This window comes from Sciurus vulgaris (genome assembly GCF_902686455.1).
Source record: "Sciurus vulgaris genome assembly, chromosome: 3".
NCBI lineage: Eukaryota > Metazoa > Chordata > Mammalia > Rodentia > Sciuridae > Sciurus > Sciurus vulgaris.
The window spans coordinates 24,418,423-24,437,654 of record NC_136463.1 but is presented as its reverse complement, the minus strand read 5'-3'; the positions used below and the strand labels follow the sequence as shown (position 1 = coordinate 24,437,654).

General features: G+C 52.3%; 1 protein-coding gene across 2 annotated transcripts in view; it reads left to right on the top strand.

Moving 5' to 3' along the window:
- Positions 1-2,221: 2,221 nt before the first annotated feature.
- The window catches only part of LASP1 (LIM and SH3 protein 1), a 38,877-nt gene continuing 21,866 nt past the window's right edge, over positions 2,222-19,232 (top strand). Inside the window, exons 1-3 of one of the 2 annotated variants that reach the window (XM_079132053.1) lie at positions 2,222-2,560; positions 9,579-9,673; positions 18,795-18,879. In XM_079132053.1, coding sequence (XP_078988179.1) covers positions 2,492-2,560; positions 9,579-9,673; positions 18,795-18,879 — 249 coding nt within the window. In that variant the 5' untranslated portion in view covers positions 2,222-2,491. Of the gene's footprint in view, positions 2,561-3,026; positions 3,081-9,578; positions 9,674-18,794; positions 18,880-19,232 lie in introns of those variants that run through there. The other variant, XM_079132054.1, reaches the window with a different exon arrangement.

The window sequence follows — 19,232 nt, the reverse complement described above, 5'->3', positions numbered from 1 at the left end:
TTTGGTTTGGGGTTAAAAAAATAAAAGAGGCACATCAGGGTCAGAGCAGTATTCTTATTACATATATATTTTTACTTGCCAATGGCTCTTCTATTTTACTTACATGCAGTGCTAAGGATTGAACCCACCACCTCACACATAGCTAAGCAAGTACTCTACCACTGAGTCACAAGTCCAGCCCAGAGCTTCTACGAGCCACAAGTCCAGGTCAGAGTTCAGCCCATTTTGTCTAGTTCACACCCTGGTTGAGAAGACCAAGGATGAATTCAGGTTCAGAAAGTTTACATACTGGCCAAGTTAAGGGGTCACAGTACAGGGATTAGACAGTTTAAACGTGAGTAATTTCCCTTCCTTATATTAGCACAAAGGCAGGGCTTTGGCTTGAAAATCCACAGGTGCTAAGTTCAGGGGGTGATGTCTGGGAAAGGGGAGAAATGCTGGTTAGCTATTTCTGCAGCCTGGGCTTTGCACCATGCAAAGCCTTTTATCTCCTTGTCCAGCCCAGCAGCTCGCTGTAATGGGAACTGGGGGAAAAATGTGCCCAAGTATTCCCCTAGGTCCCCAGGGATGACACAACTAGATTCCGGGTTTAAAATATCACAGTTGCCCCCTGACCCAAGTAGCATGCCTCTGCCTGTCTTATTTTTTCCTTTTTTTGGGCAAAACCTAGTGGAGGGGACGCCCTTGATTTTCCCTCACACTTATCATTTTTCTCCAAACACACAATGACAAGGTCACACAGCCAGCACATATCTGTTCATAACTTCAGAATTTGAAACTCGATAACCGGTAGTATCAGTGCACTGGTCTCAAAATGTGTTCAGGGAACCAGTATCACCAGCATCACCTGGGAAATTACTGGAAAAGCTAATTCTCTGGGCCCCATTCCAGGTTTACAAAATCAGAAACTGTGGGTGTTTTAACAAGCCCTCAGGATAATTTTGTTGAGTGCTCAAATCTGAAAACTACTGCATTCATTTATATGGTTGGCTACGGGATAACTATTATTTTTGTACATTAAAGCAGGCTGATAGGTGTGCATTGGTCATTTTAACCATCTTCGAAATGTTTTCAGTCTGTCTCTGTCATGAGCAATAGGGAAGGGTGAACACAACATGTCCATGCCACTGGTAATAAAGTTGAAAAAACAAACAACAATAATATAAAAATAAAGGAGAAAAAAGGAAAAAGAAAGTTGAATTTGGAAAGGGCTATGCCTGCGGGTTTCCCTTTCTTTGATCCACCCCTACCCCTATCGGAAACAAACACCGACTTGGGGGAGTCATCCTGTACCCCGAACCCAGCGTCTTGAACTGCCTGACACACCTGTCCCCTGTGGTCGTGGCAGCAGAAATCCTCTCTGGCGCCAGGATGGGGACGCGCATCTTTTGTATCTGATTGTGCGCTCAACCCACACCACCATCTTCCGCTGGACACAAAGCAAAACAGAAAGCTTTTTGCTAAGGTTGGAAAACAAGGAAGGGACTCACTCCGCCCTCCGCTTTTGTTTCCTTATAACCTAGACTCCAACGTTAAAATGTGAATTGAGAACGAAAAAGGAATTATCTACTAATTACACAGAAGAGAAAAAGTCACCGAGGGGGCACCCGGATTTGAACCAGGGACCTCTTGATCTGCAGTCAAATGCTCTACCACTGAGCTATACCCCCGCGCCGCTCCTGCGGCGGGAGGTAGCTCTTTAGGGTGTTAATACACTGTTGCGGTTGCTGTGCAGGTAGGGAATAAGAATAAGGAGGAAAGGGGACAGGTTGAGAGCAGAAGGTGCCTGAATCTAAGGGACTCTGGGGAAAGCTGCACCGCAGCAGCGCAAGGAGGAAGCACTAGCCCGGGTTCGGAGGCTGAGTCCAGTGGCGAAGGACAGGTTCCGCCCTACAAATGTGAGAAAGGATGTGGGCGGGAAGGGAGCTAACTGCGGGGGCGGAGCACCGGGGTTCCGGTTCAGTCTGCAGGTTCACGCCAGGTACCCACTGGTAGGAAGGAAAGTCCCCGATTCTGGAGAATCTGCTGGGGCGTGCAGGAGTGTTCCAACCCCGCCCTCGACGTGTGAGGGGTTTGCCAGTCTCTCGGAGCCCGGGTGCTCCAGATGTGCTGCCAACCTCGCGCGACACCGCCTCCAGCGCGGGAAAGGATCTGGGCAAAGTGCACCGTCCTCCCGGGAGAGCCGAGGCGCTAGCACCCGGGTCCCACAGCCCGCCCCGGAACCCGCCCCCGCGCAGCCCCACGTCGCCCGGGGAGCGCGCCTCGCCGCGCGCGCCCCTGCCCGCGCCCGAGGCGCGTCCCCGCCCCAGTGCAGCCCCTCCTCCCCGCTGTGTTTATTAGGGGAAGGAGGGCGGAGGCGGAGGCCAGTTCCCCAGCTCCAGCCGCCGTCGCCACCGCCAGCACAGTGCAGCCGCGGCCGCCTCCCGCCAGCCCTCCGGGGGAGAGAACGTGCTTGAGCTCGGGCATCCCCGCCCCAGTCTTTTCCGGAGCCATGAACCCCAACTGTGCCCGGTGCGGCAAGATCGTGTACCCCACGGAGAAGGTGAACTGTCTGGATAAGGTGAGTTCCGGGACTCGGAGACGTGTCTAGGCAACCCCGAGCGGTGATCGGAGTAGGGGGAGGAGAGAGGGGCTGGGTCTTTGCCGCCTCATCCCCGCGATCCCAGGGGAAGGGAAGGAGGGTGGGCGGTGTCATGGGGTTTGGGGACGGACCCTAGTCTGGGAGCCGGGAGATCCAGGGCGAGGTGGGCAGCCGCTGCTGAAGGGTGGTCTCTGTGACCAGGGACTGGGACAACACAGGGAGGCCAGGCCCGAGGTGTGTGTGTGGGGAAGGTTAGAGGTGCAGTCCCGCCCCCCAAGGCAGGGAGAGTGAGAGCAGACGGCCGCTCCCTCTCCCCGCCGCGCCGAGCGCCAAGTACGCGGAAGCGCGGGGCGCTGGGGGAGGGGGCGGCGGGGGCGGGGCGGCGGCCGGGGGCCAGCGAAACCGGCTGCTCTGGCCACCCCCAGCCCGGCTTCCTGGCCTGGAGGCCCCGGTGCGGGCGATGGCCCAGCGAAGGTCGCCTCAGGGAAGGAGGCTTCGAGTGAGGACCCGAGCCCCGCTGCTAGATCCCCTTTTTGGAGCCCCCCTCAGTGGTTCTGCGCTTAAGGGACCAGCCAGACTTCTTTCATAGCTTCCCAACCCCCACCTCGAATTACAAGCCAACTCCTGATGCTGGGCAGTGCAGCCCGAGCCGGGCGGGGTCGGGTGCTGGGGTAGGGTGGGTGGGGGACTCTTCATAGAGATCTCCTGAAATTGTGCTCTGTCTGGAGACCGGCTTGTAGAACAAAGAGCTAACTTTTCAAAGCAGGTTTCTCCAATGGAGGGTGGGGTTGATTGAGTCCTGGGGAAGCCGAGAAAAGGGGGGGGGGGGTGTTTGGAGGGTAGGGGAGGGTGGCCTTCTGGAAATGTGCTGTCCCTGGGGCCCTTAGGCGTCCCCCTCCACCGCCCCCGCGCCGCCCATGCTGGACTCGTTCATCTGGTTGCCATTATACTTTTGGAGGGGGGGTGGAGAGTAGAATTGGGTGTTTCCAGCACAGTTTGGGGTAGGATCCTGTCCTCTTGTAAGCTCTTAAGATCTTAAGGTAAGCCTGCCCTTCCTTTGAGTCTCCTCCCTGGTCTGGAGGAAAGACATCTGTTTTGGCCCCTTCCTCATTGTGCTTTGCACCCAACCATCCCAAGCTGGCTCCAAGTCCAAATATTCCCTCCTTTCTGTCCTAACTGGCATGAGGTGGGGGATACTACATTAAAAAAAGGGTGCAAGTTTTGTTTGGAAAGGATAGCTCATTGGATATTTTGTCTCTCCCCTCCCCCTTGGGGTTGCAATTCCTCAGTGACCTTTGGCCCCTAAGTCAGGGTGAGGAGGTGGGGTTAGAGACTCTGAAACACTATTGAACTTGCTCTTGTGAGAAAGGGACCTAGAGGACTGCTGCTGTTTTGTTGTTCCTTCAGGGCTTGACTGGGCAAGAGGAGAGGATATTGTGGGCAAAAGGGAAGGTGCTGACCTGCTGGATGAGGGCACCAGTCACTGGAGGCAGGACATGAGCTTGGAGTTACTAGATGGAGAAGCAATCCCTTGACAACTTACTTGTCTTTGCTTATGGGCTTTGACCTCCCTGGTGGCAGGGATTTTGGCCCCTACATCTGCAGTTTTCTGTGCTCCTCTTCCTGTGCCCTGTGATGAATTGGGAAGAGATAGTGCTCACCTTCAGAGGCAATATAGGATGAAAGGCTTGCCAGCCTAGGAATTGGAAGGCTTGGTCCTGGTTCTAGGTCTGCTGCCACCAGCCTTATGATTGGCTCTGGGCCTCAGTATTGCCCATTTATAGGATGGATGGGTACGACCATGTTGTAGTCTTGGAAGTGGGCAGTCCACGAAAGTACCTGGAAGGGGGTGTCCCCCCACATGGTATTGGGAACTGAACATAGGGCTGTTTTGCCCAGAAAACTGCAGTAAGTAGAAGCTACATCCCCAGCCCATTCTATTTTGTACTTTGAGACAGGGTTTCGCTAAGTTGCTAAGGCTGCCCTTGAATTTGTGATCCTCCTGTCTCAGCCTCCTAAATAGCTTGGATTATAGGCTGGATTACAAGTCTGGGCCACCATGCCAGTCTCCTCCCTAAATTTTCTGTCTAGCCCTACACTCACTTGCCATATAAAGATCATCAATGCCTGTTGCAGTGGGATTACAGGCATGTAATCCCAACTACTCAGGAGACTAAGGCAGGAAGATTGCAAATTCAAGGTCAAATCTGGACATCCTGGTGAGACCTTGTCTCAAAATAAAAATAAAAAGGACTGGGGATGTAGCTCAGTGGTAAGTGCCCCTGAGCTCAATCCTCAGTACCAGAAGTAAAAGACCTTCAGTACTGTGTGTCAGAGAAGAGGAGGCAGGGATCCTGCAAGGGACCCTCCCTAGTAGTTCTTGAGTCCTAGCTGGAAGAGGATATTCTGGAGCGGGGTGCTGTGGAAAGTAGGATTGGGTGATTCCTCTTGTTTTGAGAACTGTTCCTAAAGGAAGTAGCCCTGGAAAGACCTTGTCCTCCTTTTCTCCTGTACTGAGCCAAAGGCCTGAAATATTCAGGTATTGGGCTTATTCTTCCCTACCTGCTTCAGGCAGTTAAGGAAAGGTACCTGGAGGATGCTGGGCTGAGACCTGGGGGTGGGAAATGTTCAGTCCCATAGGCATTGTTACTAACCAACTACTCAGGCTTCACATTTCCAGTAATGGACAGTCAACTTAGATTGGCCTTGTTCACTACAGTCTCCTATGACATGTAGCCTGCAGTGTGGCTAAAGCACGAGCTGTGTCCTTGGTGTTAAGTCTTTTTTCCTTCTTGAGCCTTATCTCCCAAAGGCATAGGTGAATAAAGGCCTACCCCCAACCCAGGGTGTTCTGCATGCTGGATAAATATGTATTGCTGATGACGGCATTTAAGGAAGGACATTGAGATTTGTTTCTCCAGAGGATTTCTGGGATTAGAGGTGGGGGAGAAACAGTGTTGACTTTGTTACTCATTCATTCAATAAATATTTATTGAACACCTACTTTGTACACCTACTTTTTATCTGGGTACCTGTATTGTCAAAAATCTTGCTATGTCCCTCTCCCATGACTGGATTGCTTCCCCTGGCTTCTGAAAACAGGTGGAGACATTCAGGAAGGTCAGGGGATTGATCTACTGCAGGTTCTTCTGCAATTCCCCATTAGGGTGGGCTCCCTGACTCTGGTTGTCTGAGTGCCCCCTCCCCCCTCAAAGGGGCAGAGTCCTTGTCCCAGTTTCCTAACCAAAGCTTAGAATACCCCATGATCACCTTGTGATCATTCTTCATTAAAGCTCCTACTTACTTCACTGTTCTGGGCTCAGTATACATAGCTGCCTCACCAAACAACAGTAGTGACTACTCCTGTGAATTATGAACCCGTAAACAGAGGCTCAGATAGTTGATGTGGCTCTTCCTCTTGCTTTTAGCCAGAGTTGGGATTCACATCCAGAGTTCCTTTTGTTGGTGTATTTGCAAAAAGTATTTTTTATTTACACACTCTTATTAGTGCCAAAGGTGGGTCATACCCCTCTCTGATCCCCCACCTGTACCCACAGGCCTGGGATATTTGAGATACGGGTGGGGCATCTGGGGTATAAGGAATAATAATACAGGTGGAGATTCAGGAAAGATCCACATCTTTAAGCCATTAGCCTGGTGAGCCATTAGCCTGGGTGAGCTGGACAGGGTAGGGCTGGTGCTGCCATTGACAGAGAAAAACTGTAACCCTGGGCAAAAGGAAAGGAGAAGATCTCATACTCCAATCCTGAGTCATTTCACCCCAGGCAGCTGGGGTGCAAAGGGCAAGGTGCCAGGTGGCAGGCGTCATGACCTGGAGCTCTCCACACCCAATTCCAGAGCCAAGCCGTGGAAGGACCGAGACTGGCCAGTCTAACCCAACTGAGATGGATCCTTGCAGGGCTTCTGTGCCCACCAGCCTCTACGTTTCTGTGGAGTGGGTTTCTGTAGAGAAGGTTGCAGATGCGTGTGGGGAGGCTGAGGTGATCCACCTTTGTAGCCTTGGATCTGGCCGAATGGCTTCTTGGCACCAGAGGTTTGGTCAAGGGCTGTCTGATTTCTGTGAACAGGGACACTATGGACTTTGCTGTAGCTGGAAGGCTGAAAATTGCTGCCTTGAGTGCACTTTGTTGCCCTGAGTTTGCTCTGGGTCAGGGCTTTGGGGGCAGAGCAAGGAGGCAAACAGGGCCACTGACCCTATTGAGACAGGATGGGGTTTCTTTCCTCTTTGGGTCTTAGTACTCAGCCCAGGCCTGGCTCACAGGAGTTGTGGAGTGACTGTCCATTTCTTGCTCCCCAAAGAGGACACAGTGGCAGGAGTTGCTAGATTTTCTTAAACCTTATAGCCCTCTTCCAAAAAGAGGGAGGGCAGTGACATGCAGCAGCGAGGGTGCTAGGTATCCTGTGAAGTGGACCCTGTCGTACCTCGTTCTCTGCCACTGTGCCTCCAGGAGAATATTTTAAACTTCATTTTTGCAGATTTGGAGACTGAGCTCAATAACTGCCCTGCAGGTACTCAGTCCACTTTGGTTTCCATTACTCTGCTTCTCAGCACCCTATAAGGGGATAGGTGATGGCCCTCCTCAGCCCCAGCCTCTGATTACCTAGCCGAGAGCAAGAGGTCTTTGTGGGAGTAGGAGGATGGGGTGGGAAGAACTGTGGTGGGACTGAGTTTTCTCCTGTTTGGGAACCGTCTTCCTCTCCATGGTGGCCTGGAGGGTTTTCTGGAACCTCTAGACTGGGGCTTGTTGGTCCTGTACCTCCAACCTGGTACTGTACTCTGCCCTGCTTCCCAACAGGGCTTCGCGCCAGGGCGGGGGCTTCGCCCTCTGTTAGAGCAGAGGTGTCTCTCTTTTCCCTTGTCTCCCCTGCGTCAGTCAGGAGACAGCCTTGGAGGTCCCCAGCCTTAGGACAGTGTGTATTCCTGCGTGTATGTGTGTGTGAAAGTGGGTCATGGTCTGGATTCCGGAGAATGTTTTTCCTGGCAGGCCCCCGTGGGGGTGGGGGAGGCCGGGGCCCAGGCAGGGGCATGTGCTGCTGAGCAGGCAGAGGCCAGCAGACTGGGTGGTGACAGTGCTGGGGCACTCTGCCAGTGCCTTGCAGTTATTGGGAGAGACAGTAGGGCTCTCACTTTGGGGGTTTATGGGGACAGGGACCACCCAGTTTTAGTTTTCTGGAGGGTTATATGTGTTGGGGTATGCACTTTGAAGAGTTGAATGAAGAGTGTGGAAGCCCCCCTTTGGGGGGCGGCTCTGAGATAAGCTTAGAGGTTCGGGGTGGGAGTTGGGGGTGGGCTCAGGCCAGTCATCCCTTTACTTCCAGAATGCAACTGGCCTTCTTCCCAAAAAGTGATTCTCCTATCATTTGCTTAATATTTTACCATTAGACTTTTCCTTTGGGTCTTCTTGATAGGGAAAGTACTCCATAGAGGGAGGTTACCTCCTGAAATTCTCTCTTGTTGAAGTGGACCATGATAGGGGAGGTTGAATCCCAGCTTCTCAGCTTTCCTTTCTTCTGTCTCCTCCTCCAAGTGTCTTAAAAGCACTTTTTGAAAAGCTTGCCTTGTGGGGAATCCCTTGACGGATAGCCAAGGACCAACCCTATGGCTGGACACAGGTCACTTTCAAAGTCCCCTGGCCCCTTCCTGGCTTCTGAACTCCTCCTTTTGAGGGTCAGAAATGTCTCCTTTGACTGCTCGGAATTGGGGCAGGGACATGCTAGTCAGGTCACCCAGACAACCTGGATTCTGAGGTTTGAAGCCCTGGTTAGTGCTTGTCCTGGGGCCCCATCCTGGGCTGCCAGGGTTAAGGTACATTTCACTTGCGTGGGTTTGCCAAAACTTCACCGCTTCTCAGGGATGGGCTCACTTCCTTGATTGCTTTCTAGTCTGTCCCCTCTATCAGCCATCCTGAATTGGTCCTGGCAGCTTAGTTCCAGGTCCCTGGGCTTTGCTGGAGTCTTCCCAGTCCCGGCTTTGCACACACATACATCAGAGCCTGCCTGCACCCCCACAACCTCCAGAGAGGTTCGTTCCTGCTGTGCCCAGCATCTAACATTGACTCCTGAGAGGATCTCAGTGCTGTGCTGAGGCCTTCACAGATAATTTCTCATTAATCCTTAGGAGCACCAGGATGCATAGGTATTTTTGTATGCATTCTACAGACACAGAAATGACTCCGAGGTGCGGAGTGCTGCCCAAGGTCATATAACTTGCAGGTGGAGCTTTGATGTCTGCTTTGGGGAGTCCATCCCAAGACTTTTGAAGCATAGTGCCTCAGTGGGAGACCAGCTGCTGGGTGCTGTCCTACCCGATCCAGCTGGGTTGGGAGAGGGATGATGGAGGTTAGACAGGGTGTGGGTGTACTCACTAGAGCTTGGGGCTCCTCTCTTGGAGAGGAGACCCACAGGAAGTGGGATACACCAGAGCTGTAGCATCACAGGGAGGGTGTAGGGGGGTGCATGTGTCTATGGGGGCTAGGAGTACCAGGGCTCTTGGTCTGTATGCATGGGCTGGTGTGTGGGGGTGGGCCCTTCTCCAGGCCTTGTGAGGCTAGAGGAGCTGCCCCTTCCTGTTCAGAGCTGCTGCTTAGCAACCTGAGTGCCACTTTGCATAAGCAATGAGGCTTTTCTAGCTCTAGAGCAGGAGGAGTGGTCTGGGGAGGTGAAACTGACCTTCTCCGGGCTCCTGGGGGCTGCTACTGCAGCCATAACTGGGCTCTTTCCCCCTCACCTTTAGGCTTGCCCTTTTCCCAGTCCTGAGAGCTCAAATGGCTGCCTGGTGGAGGGTGGGGTGGGGAAGGGAGTGTCATCAGCCACTAGACCTGTGACCTGAGATGCCACCAGTCCACCAGGGGTGATTCCAAGTCCTCCACAGCTGTATGTTCCCTGGGATGGAGGGTTCCTGAGTGTCCATGACTCCCAAGCCCCCTGCCCAAAGTCCTGGTATCTGATGGTGTCCTCCTCCTGTCTCTACCCCCAGTTCTGGCATAAAGCATGCTTCCATTGTGAGACCTGCAAGATGACTCTGAACATGAAGAACTACAAGGGCTATGAGAAGAAGCCCTACTGCAATGCGTGAGTTCTGCAGGGGACAGGGACTGGGTGGTGCCTCACTCCCTCTTGAGTTCTTCCTTCCCTTCTGACAGCTACAAGGTGACATTGCCAGCCCTTTCCTAACTGTCACCATACATAGTAATCACTTTGTATCCTCACAGCAGATGGTGAGGCAAGAGTTCTTCTTCTTATTTTTTTATTTTTATTTTTTGGTGGTATTGGGGATTTAATTCAGGGGTGCTCTACCACTGAGTTGCACCCCCCAGCCCTTTATTTTTATTTTTTAAGTCAAGGTCTTGCTCAATTGCTGAGACTAACCTTGAACTTGGCAATCCTCCTGCCTCAGCCTCCTGAATAGCTTGGATAGCAGGTGTGCACCATTGTGCCTGGCTACAAGGACTTTTATTATTCCCATTTTATAGATGGGAAAACAGGCTTGGAGAAGGGACGGACAGGCTTTCTCAAGATTGCATAGCTAGTTAGATGTTAGTTTGTGTCCAGTTCTAGGCAATAAACAAACAGGCTCATTATACCCTGCTGCAAGATAGGGATCATAGTGGCATGCACCTGTAGTTCCAGTCACTCCATGGATAAGGTGGATAACCCAGGAGTTTGAGGCCAGCCTGGGCAACATAGTGAGACCTCATCTCTTAATAAATAAGTAAATTAATAAATTCATAAATTTTTTTTTTTTTAAAGAGAGGGATCTAGCGATTAAGTGACCTGCCCTGTGTCTGCCCAGCAATTGACAGGCTTCTTCTCTCACCTGAGCACTTTGTAGGCTTTGGGGGGCCCCTTCCTTCGGGGCCCTTTTTATACTCTGTTGACCCTGGCTCCTAGCCCTTCTAGAGTTTATTTCTTAGGAAGTGGGGACAAGAAGAAGGGTGTGGCCTGGCCTAGGCAAATCTCTTCCCAGCCTAGCCACATGGACACTTTTTTCTGAATGTAATTGGCCCACTGGGGGAAGGGGTGGAGGTTGAGAGACAGTTGTCTCCCACCTGGGAGGGACACTGCCTGGTCCCATCTCAAGCAGCTGCAGAGTGCCCCAACCCTCCATTGTCAAGGTGACCTCATAAGTAACAAGTGCAAACTCAATGTCAGGTCCGTGGCACATGGACCACGAAGGCCTCAAGAAGGTCAAATTGCCTGCCAAGTGGGTGGAAAGATCAGTATTCTATAAATTTAGGGTCTGATTTTAGTCCAGTTTTGGTGTTTTTTTTTTTAAGCAGGAAAAAGAAATACATGTAATTCATTATTTGCCTAATACATGGGAGTTTTAGACTTCTGGTTTTAAATCCTCAGGAGACTCTTTGTAGCCGAAGATCATCCAGGAAGGGAAATTTGGGACTTGTGGAAAAGGGGTTGGGAGCTCAAACCCCTGGGAGAGACTCTTTCCCTCGTAGTAGCACATTTCCAGTCCCATCCTGATACCACTGCCTGCCTCTTTGGGGTTTTGCACATTCCTTGGGCACTTATTTCCTGCCTGATACTATATGTCAACCTGGGCCAGGTGCTAGGAAAACCAATTTCTGAAAAAATATCAAGCCCAGGGGGCATTTGAATGCCAACCCTCCTGAAGGGCAAGGGGCCTTGGCAGCTTTCCTGGTGCAGAAGAAGGACCACAGCTCCATGCTGGTTTCTCCTATAGCTGCCCCTCTCTTCTGACTTCTGCTCCTCTAACCCCCACCAACCCCTCCCAGCCCCAAGGGAAATGGGACATTCTTCAAATTCTTAAGGGCTCACACAAGCCCTGATTCTCTGCCACTTCCTCCCTCCTTTGGGGAGTGGGGTGGGGTTCAGAAAAGCCAGGGCACTTAACTCCTTGGCTGCTGGACCACTTCCGGTTGGACTGGGCCTCTTTTGGGGGGCAGCTTTTGGGCCTTCACTCCTGGGCAGAAGTTCAGTAGCAGGTGCCCGATGCTTCACACCTCTATATTCTAGACTCCAGCAGTCTAAAACTTTGTGAGCTCTGGAAGTGGGAAAAATAAATCAGAGGCTTGACCTTATTTTCTCTGCATTTTCTTAGCCTAGTGTCAAAGGGCTAGCTTTCTTTTCTCCATCTTCTGGAGAGGCTAGCAACAAGTGGGGGCGGGGGCTTCTGCAGAGGTTGGGGTACTGGGAGAGGCAGAAGCTGTAGCTTTCCTCCCTGGATGTTGGGAGGCAGAAGTTCCCTTCTCTCTACTGCCATCCAGCCACAGAGGAGTTGTCCTCTCCCCTCCCCTCTCTAGCCTTTATAGCCTTAGTTCCGCATCCAGTTAACCTTGACCTCTGGACCAGTTGGGTGTTGGCTGGGAAGGCCCCTGGATGAGAGGGAAGGTGTGGCAGATGTGTAACCCAGCTGTGCTTCCTCCAGCTATAGTAGCACCTTGCCCAGAACTCTGATGCCTCCTCTGTCCCTCAGCCTCAACCATGTCTCGGCCAGCAAGCCATATGTGGGAGTCCATCCAGGAGAAGCACCCTCTGTACTGGGACCCTCAGTTTCTCCATAGTTAAAAATTCCTACCCAGAGATGCTGGACCCTAGACCAGAGTCCCGGCTGTGTGCCCGGCAGCATGCCAAGTATTTGCAGTCTTTCCTCCTGTTTTCTGCCTGCCGTTGGCCCCATCCTTCAGTGACATTCAGATTCCTACATCCTGGGGTTTTGGAGGGTAGCTTTCCCCAGTCCCGTGCTCGCCAGGCTTTGTGGACCACAAGCTTAGCTTCCCTCAGCTTCCTTCTGTGAAGCACCCCATGCCCTGCTGGGCTAAACCCCACATAGGACCCAGATGCCAAGTGTTGTCTTTTGGCATCTTGCCAGGTAGCTGGGCCCAGCCAGCGAGTGAGGGTGTGAGCTGGGTATGCAGGAAAGCCTCGGTGTTGGGCCTGTCCCCGCCAGTCCCTGCACACCAGGGCAGTGACGATCTCGTGGGGCAGGGTATTAAGCCAGAAGCAAGCTGTCTCTCAGTTGTCTGTCCTTCCGTGGGGCCTCTGAAGACCAAGATTGAATTTCTGGAAAGTGACCCTAAGCAGCGAAAGGCCGCTTCTCTTTCCCTGCTTGTGTCAGGCTTGTGTGGGGGAGAGGCAAGGGCAGGAACACAGGCCAGAGCTCTTGGCTGCCTGGCACTGTGGCCCCCGTGTATGTGCAGTTACCCAGGTGCCCGGTGTGTTTGGGGTGCCCTGAGACACGCACACTGGGCGCTGATGAGTGGGCTGCTTCTGCTCTCACATTCGGGTTGTGGCCACACTGGGCAGCCACACTGGCATGGCTGTGGCAAGGTCCAGACCCACACTCTTGCTTTTGCATGGTAGCCCAGGAACTGCTAATCTAACCCTTTCTCAAGTCTTCTAAGTGGGTGGGGTGAGTCTGCTCTTTTGGTTAGAGAAATATTTATACCCTTGATCATTTGTTTTGCAAACTGGATTTTCCAATACCCTGGCTCCATACAAACCTGCTTCTTTGTCTCCATGCAAATGATTTTGAAATCAGGCTGGGGGCGTGGATGCAGAAAAACTGCCGGTTCCCTCTTCCTTGGGGACCTGCAAAGCAAAGACTGGGCTGTAGGTCTGGGGAGCCAGCACTTGGGGTGTCCATTAAGGGCTGTGTGTAACCTGGGGAGGGCAGGGGGCCCTCACTTGCCCCTCTCTCTTCACTGGCTGCAGACACCTGGGATTCATCCTTCAGTTTGCTTGATCTGTGCTGTGAGGAGCTGAGGAAGGTTGGAGGTGGAGCTGTCCCTGATTCTGGGGAACCAGGGACTATGTCGCTGCCCTTTCCCCAGGCCTTGGATGGGAGTAGGGCAAGGTCGGTGTCTAAATTCTAGCAAACTATCTCTAATCCCAGCAGCTCTAAGGGGTGGGGCAGTGTTGGGCAAACCCAGGCCTGGGGCCTGAGGCTTTCCTGCCCCCCCAGAATTCTCTGCCTTACTGGGAAAATTGGGTCAGGTGTCTTAGGGAGCCAAAGGAAGCCACTGGAGTGGGAGGGGCATGCACGGTGTGTGTTGGGGTGGGGGAGGCAAGCACAAACGGGCAACCAAAGTGACCAGATGCAGCCTGCAGGCAGCTCCCTCACCTCACTCATGCCCACAACCCTACACTCTGAGGTCAGACTTTAAGGAAGCTTGGAGGTCACTTTACCTTTAAACACCTGCGTTTTTACAGATGAAGAAACTGAGCTTCAGCTTTTCCATGTCTTTCTCAACTTGGCAGAATCATTTCTCTTTAAGTTTAGCCAACAGTGGCAGGTGCAAGCTTTGTTTTTTCTTCTTTTTCATTTTGTCTACAATCCCTGAGGGCTGGTAAGTTCTTCTTCTAGTCTACCCTTGATCTTTTTGACTGCTCTTTTTTTTTCTCACTGGTCAAACAATGCCTCCTTGTTGCTTCCTATCCCCACCAGTTCAGCCACTTAGGCTTGGGGGGCTGGGGAGAAACTGGGTTAGTGAGAGCCCTCCTTGCCCGCCTGTGGGCAGTGTTCCCAGCAGGGGTTTTTGGAATCAGCAGCTCTAACCAGAGGCAGGATGTCAGGCTGGGTTTTTTTTTTTCCCCTTTTGGTAAAACCAAAAGCTCCTTGTTGCTTTTGTTGATGTATCTTTGTTCCTCCTTCAACACAAAGCTGTGGGTTTTGAAGGGGTCCAAGCCTGGAAGGGAGGTTCCACATAGAAAGAGGGAGCTGGCCTTTTAGGATCTCTGGTCTGTCCTTGTTCTACCTCTGAGTGTAGCAAATGGCAGGACTGGGGAATGAGGCTGTCACCTGGAAGCCTGTAAATCTTGCAGCTTCTCAGCATCCTCCCTGCCCTCACTTCCTTGGGAACAGGAAGGTGACTCAGGTTCTCAGGGATAATGCCTTGTCTGGGATAGAGATTGCTTCAGACCTGTCCTTAGCTGGCTGGGCAGCTGTAGGACTGGGGAGGATGCATTGGACAAGTTTCTGTCTTTGACAGTGAGTCTCTGTTTTTCCGTCTGTAAAATGGGCACAATGACAACTACCTTCTGTAACCCAAAGCTTTGTGGTGAGTATTTGGGAGAATGCACAGACACAGAATATAGAGAAGCAGCTTTGTGTGCCTGTGGATTCCTTGAAGGCCAGGCTGCTGCCCATAGCTGCCCAGCTCCTACCTCCTTTCTTCCTAGCCAGTAGAGGCTTTTCCTGGTTTTGCCCTCTTGGATGCCAGGTCCCTTTTCCGGTCCCCCAGCCTTCTCTCCTATCAGGCTGCCTTCTCAAGAGCTGCTGAGAGCAAGAGGAGTGCAGAGAAGCATCAGCAGAGGGCCCGGGCTGGGAATGATTAAGAAAGGGCCCCAAAGTGGTGGCTTTATGTCTGTGATCCCAGTGACTCAGGAGGCTGAGGCAGGAGGATCACAAATTTGAGACCAGCCTGGGCAATTTAGTAAGACCCTGTCTCAAAAAATAACAAAGTGTAGTAGTTAAGAGCCCCTGGATTCAATCCCCAATACCAAAAAACAAAAACAAAACAAAAACAAAAACCAGGGCTGGGGATATAGCTCAGTTGGTTGAGTGCTTGCCTTGCAAGCACAAGGCCCTGGGTTCAAATCCCCAGTATCGTAAAAAAAATAAAAAAATTAAAATTAAAATTAAAACAAACAAACCAAAAAAACCCAAAAACACACACAAAAAGAAGGGACTTGCACAGTCTAGCTCAGGGGACAATGAACAGCTGTGCTTTGGACTTAGCTCTGTGCCAGGCCCCCCTCACCCTGTCCCTCACCATGGCTCAGTCTGTTGTGGGGCTGGGTTTCAGCTGGGATGAGCAGCCCATCTGTCTTAGAACCCACACTGGCACCTGCTTGACACTAGTACACACACACCTCCCTTCCCATTGGGATCTGGGGGTACAGGGAGGTGGGAGTTTCTACCTGAGGACAGCAAGGGTGAAAGAAAGTGGCATTCCCAGCAATTGTTTGTACAAAGAGGTCCGATTGTGGTGGGGGAGGGGCATGGGCACAGCACTGGCGGGTGTTAAACCCGCCCTCTAGAAACAAACCGGGGGCATACGTCTTCCTCACCTTAACTGTCTACAGGGATCCCCATACACACAGTCTCCTGCTTCTGCCCTCACTGAATTCTCCTTGGTTGAGGACACCATGCAGTCTCTCTCTGCCCCTGCCCCCATACTTGGTAGACCTCTCTCTCTCTCTCCTGCCTGAAGCTGAGGATGAGGTTGCCATGGGAACCTGAAGCGCAGTGAGCAGGGGAAGGGAAAGGCTGGGTTGTCTCACCAGGGCTGGGAGCTTTGGGGAGGAGCAGGGTGACCCAGCCAGGGTGGGGTGTGATGGAGACCGGATGCAGCCCTCCCCGGTGCCTGGACCTTTCTCTGCCTGGGATTGGGCTCAAGGGGCAGGGACAGGAGGTTGGAGGCTCTGGAGCTCCTCTTGAATCTAGTTAATCTGATGCAGGATTAAAGTCCTTCCCCATTTCTGCCAAATTAAGTCAGCACGAGGCAGACCCCCTCCTCCTAGGCGTTTTTGATGGATTAGTATTCTGACTTCCAGGGCTGAGCTCTGGTGCCCACCAACCCATCTGAGGCATTTGCTCTTTGTGGGAGGGGCTCTGAGACCTTTTGGTAGGGTATAGGGTGAGGAGGGACACAGTGTGGGTAGAGGAGGTGGTGGCTGCCAGTGTGGACCAGTGTCCTTGGTGTCCGGGAGACGCCATTGCTGCAGAGGGCACATCTGTGTGTTCATTGCGTGGGAGGCGGACACAGTGTGTGTAGGAACTACAGAATCAGGGGAAGGGTAGGACATATCAGATGCATGTGTCTGGCTGTCCTTGGCCACTGGAACTGGCCCTCTGCTTTAACCCTATATGTTCCAGGCAGATGGGAAACCCCAGGGTTCACAGACTGACTCCCACAGACCCCTAGCCTGCTTCCATCCTGCCCCCATTAATGCTACTTAGTCTCAGAATCAACCCTTCACATCTGGGCCAGAGCTGCCTCGGAGTATCCCCCTGATCTCCTGACTCCTGTCTCTCTGCTGAGATAGCTTCCTTTCCTTCTAGTCTCTAGGAATAGACTCCCACTTGATCCTCCCTGCCTGTGAACTGCTCAGGAATTCTGAATGGGCTCCTGAGCTGTGGGTGGCCTGGCTGCTTGGAACTGGGCCAAGCCCGGGGGTTGGACCTGCCTTAGACCTCTGTTCACCCACTGCTGTTTCTGTTGGCAGCTGCAGGCACCTGTGTTTGCTTTTCTCCTCCTGCTTCCGTCCCTATGCTGGGACCTGTGAGCTGGGTGGACCTGAGCAGAGCACAGCTAGTATCACCTAGGCCTGTGACAATGAGAGTAGCCCAGAGGGGGAAAGGACTTGCCAAGGTCACCCAGTGCGTCAGTGGCAGGACCAAAGTCCAGCGCTGTGCCCTTTCTGGTCACTCCTTTCTTTGCTGAGTTCTTTACCCTGAGTCCTGCCCTTCACAGGTGGTGGACAGAGGGAGGTTGTGTGTTTACCAGTAGCCCAGGGTGGTATGAGTGACTGGAGAACATGCCAGGTTTGGTTAGAGCGTGGGCAGGTGGCAGCTCATGGCTAGCTCTTGGGCATGTCAGCTAGTCCAAGAGGGACGTGCCTGGGAGGAGTTTCTTGGAGGCCATCCATCTCTCTCTCTTTTTCTCTCTCTTTACCCAGGTGTGCTCTACTACTGAACTATATCCCTAGACCTTTTTATATTTCTTTTACTTTGAGATGGGGTCTTGTTAAGTTGTTGAGGGTCTTGCTAAATAGCTGGGGCTAGCCTTCAACTTTTTTTTTTTTTTTTGTATCGGGGATTGAACCCAGCGGCTCTTAACTGCTGGGCCATATCCCCAGCCCTTTTTTGTTATTTTAGAGACAGGGTCTCGCTGAGTTGCTTAGTACCTCACGAAGTTACTGAGGCTGGCTTTGAACTTGAGATCCTCCTGCCTCAGCCTCCCGAGCTGCTGGGATTACAGGCGTGTGCCACCGCACCCAGCCAGGCCATCTTTTTCTTACCTTGGGACAGCTTGTGAGTCAGGGATCTGCAGTGGTCTCAGTTCTGGTGAGTGTGGTCACCCACAGCTAAAAATGAGTAGACCTTGTGTTCATGCTTGGAGAAACCACACTCTAGTCTCTGGAATAGTTGGGATCCCCAGTTGTTTTCACATACCAGCACATAAGTACAACCCACTGTGATTCAGGGCTGCCTCTCCTGTAGCTGCTTTGCTGCGGGACCTTGTGGTGACTCAGGAGGATATAGGAGACACAAGTTCTGGTCTCCTGGCTGAGCTTCAACACCTGGTATGATACTTGTTTATTCAACAAGTATTTATTGAATTTTGACTACTATTCCCAGAGCTTGGAATAAATCAATGAACAAGAGACCAAAAAAATTCCCTCCCCTGTGGAGAAGTAGCAGAGAAGAACCATCCAGCCATGTGATTAATAAGTTAGCCATGGGGGTCGCTGAGTGATAAATATCTGGAGCCAGCTTGCTATTTCCTCTGTGGGATGGGAGTGTTGTCCAGGAGATCTGGGAGACTGGACTCTGGGCCACCCTGCCTCCTTGCCACCGCCTCCAAATCAGCTCTTTCTGGGGGCCAGGACTGTGGTCTGTTCCATGTCTAGAGATGGGACAGTGGAGTTCAGCGTGCTGAGGGCTCTGAAGAGATCGAGTATAATCTGGATCTCACAGTTTCCTATATGCCTTGGCCACATCGTTTAACCTCTCTGAACTGAGCTCTCTGTCAGAGGGGGACAATGGCAGCACTTGCCACATAGGGTGACTGTGACCTCCTTTCTGGTCCTGAACTGGTCTTCTCACCTATCCTTCAATTAAGTTGGGTTTTCTTAGCCCTTCAGACACGCCCTTGGAGATCCCTTTCTTCCCAGTACAGCCAGCCCAGCCCAGCCTCCTCTCAAGGATGGCAGGGAACGCTGCTGTCCTGCTGCTGGGGCTGGGGCAGGGACTGCTTAAGAATAAACAGAGGGGGCTGGGGCTGTAGCTCAGTGGTGGAGCACTTGCCTAGCATGTGCAAGGCACTGGGTTCGATCCTCAGCACTGCATTAAAAAAAAATAATAATAAATAAATAAAATAAAGGTATATTAAAAAAAAAAGAATAAAAGGGAGCCTCCATTCCAGGAGAAGTGCAGAGGTTCCTGCTCCGCCGCTGGAGCGATGCCGACTCTGTTTTTTCTGTCCTGCAGACACTATCCCAAGCAGTCCTTCACCATGGTTGCCGACACTCCGGAAAACCTCCGCCTCAAGCAACAGAGCGAGCTGCAGAGTCAGGTGAGGGGCTGGCCTGAGCCGCAGCTGGTGGGGAGAGCTGTCGTAAGCCCGGTTTGGCAAGGGTTCCTTCCCCTGTGGTTACTCAGCAAGGCCAAGGTGCTGAAATCCTAGCTCTGGCCGACTCCCTGCCCCCACCCTGCCTCAGCTACTTGGTACTTCCTGATTTTATCAGAGGAGCCGGGAGGGTGTGCCTGCCTTCCTACCTGAAGCCGGCAGAGGTGTGAGTGTCTGACTGTGCTCTGGGGCCCCCTAAAGCCAGCTACCTCTGGGAAACTTCCCCTTGCCCTCCTCTCCATTCATGCCCACCCGCAGAGGAGGGGTTTGGGGGAAACCAGGGGCGCTGGGCTCTCCAG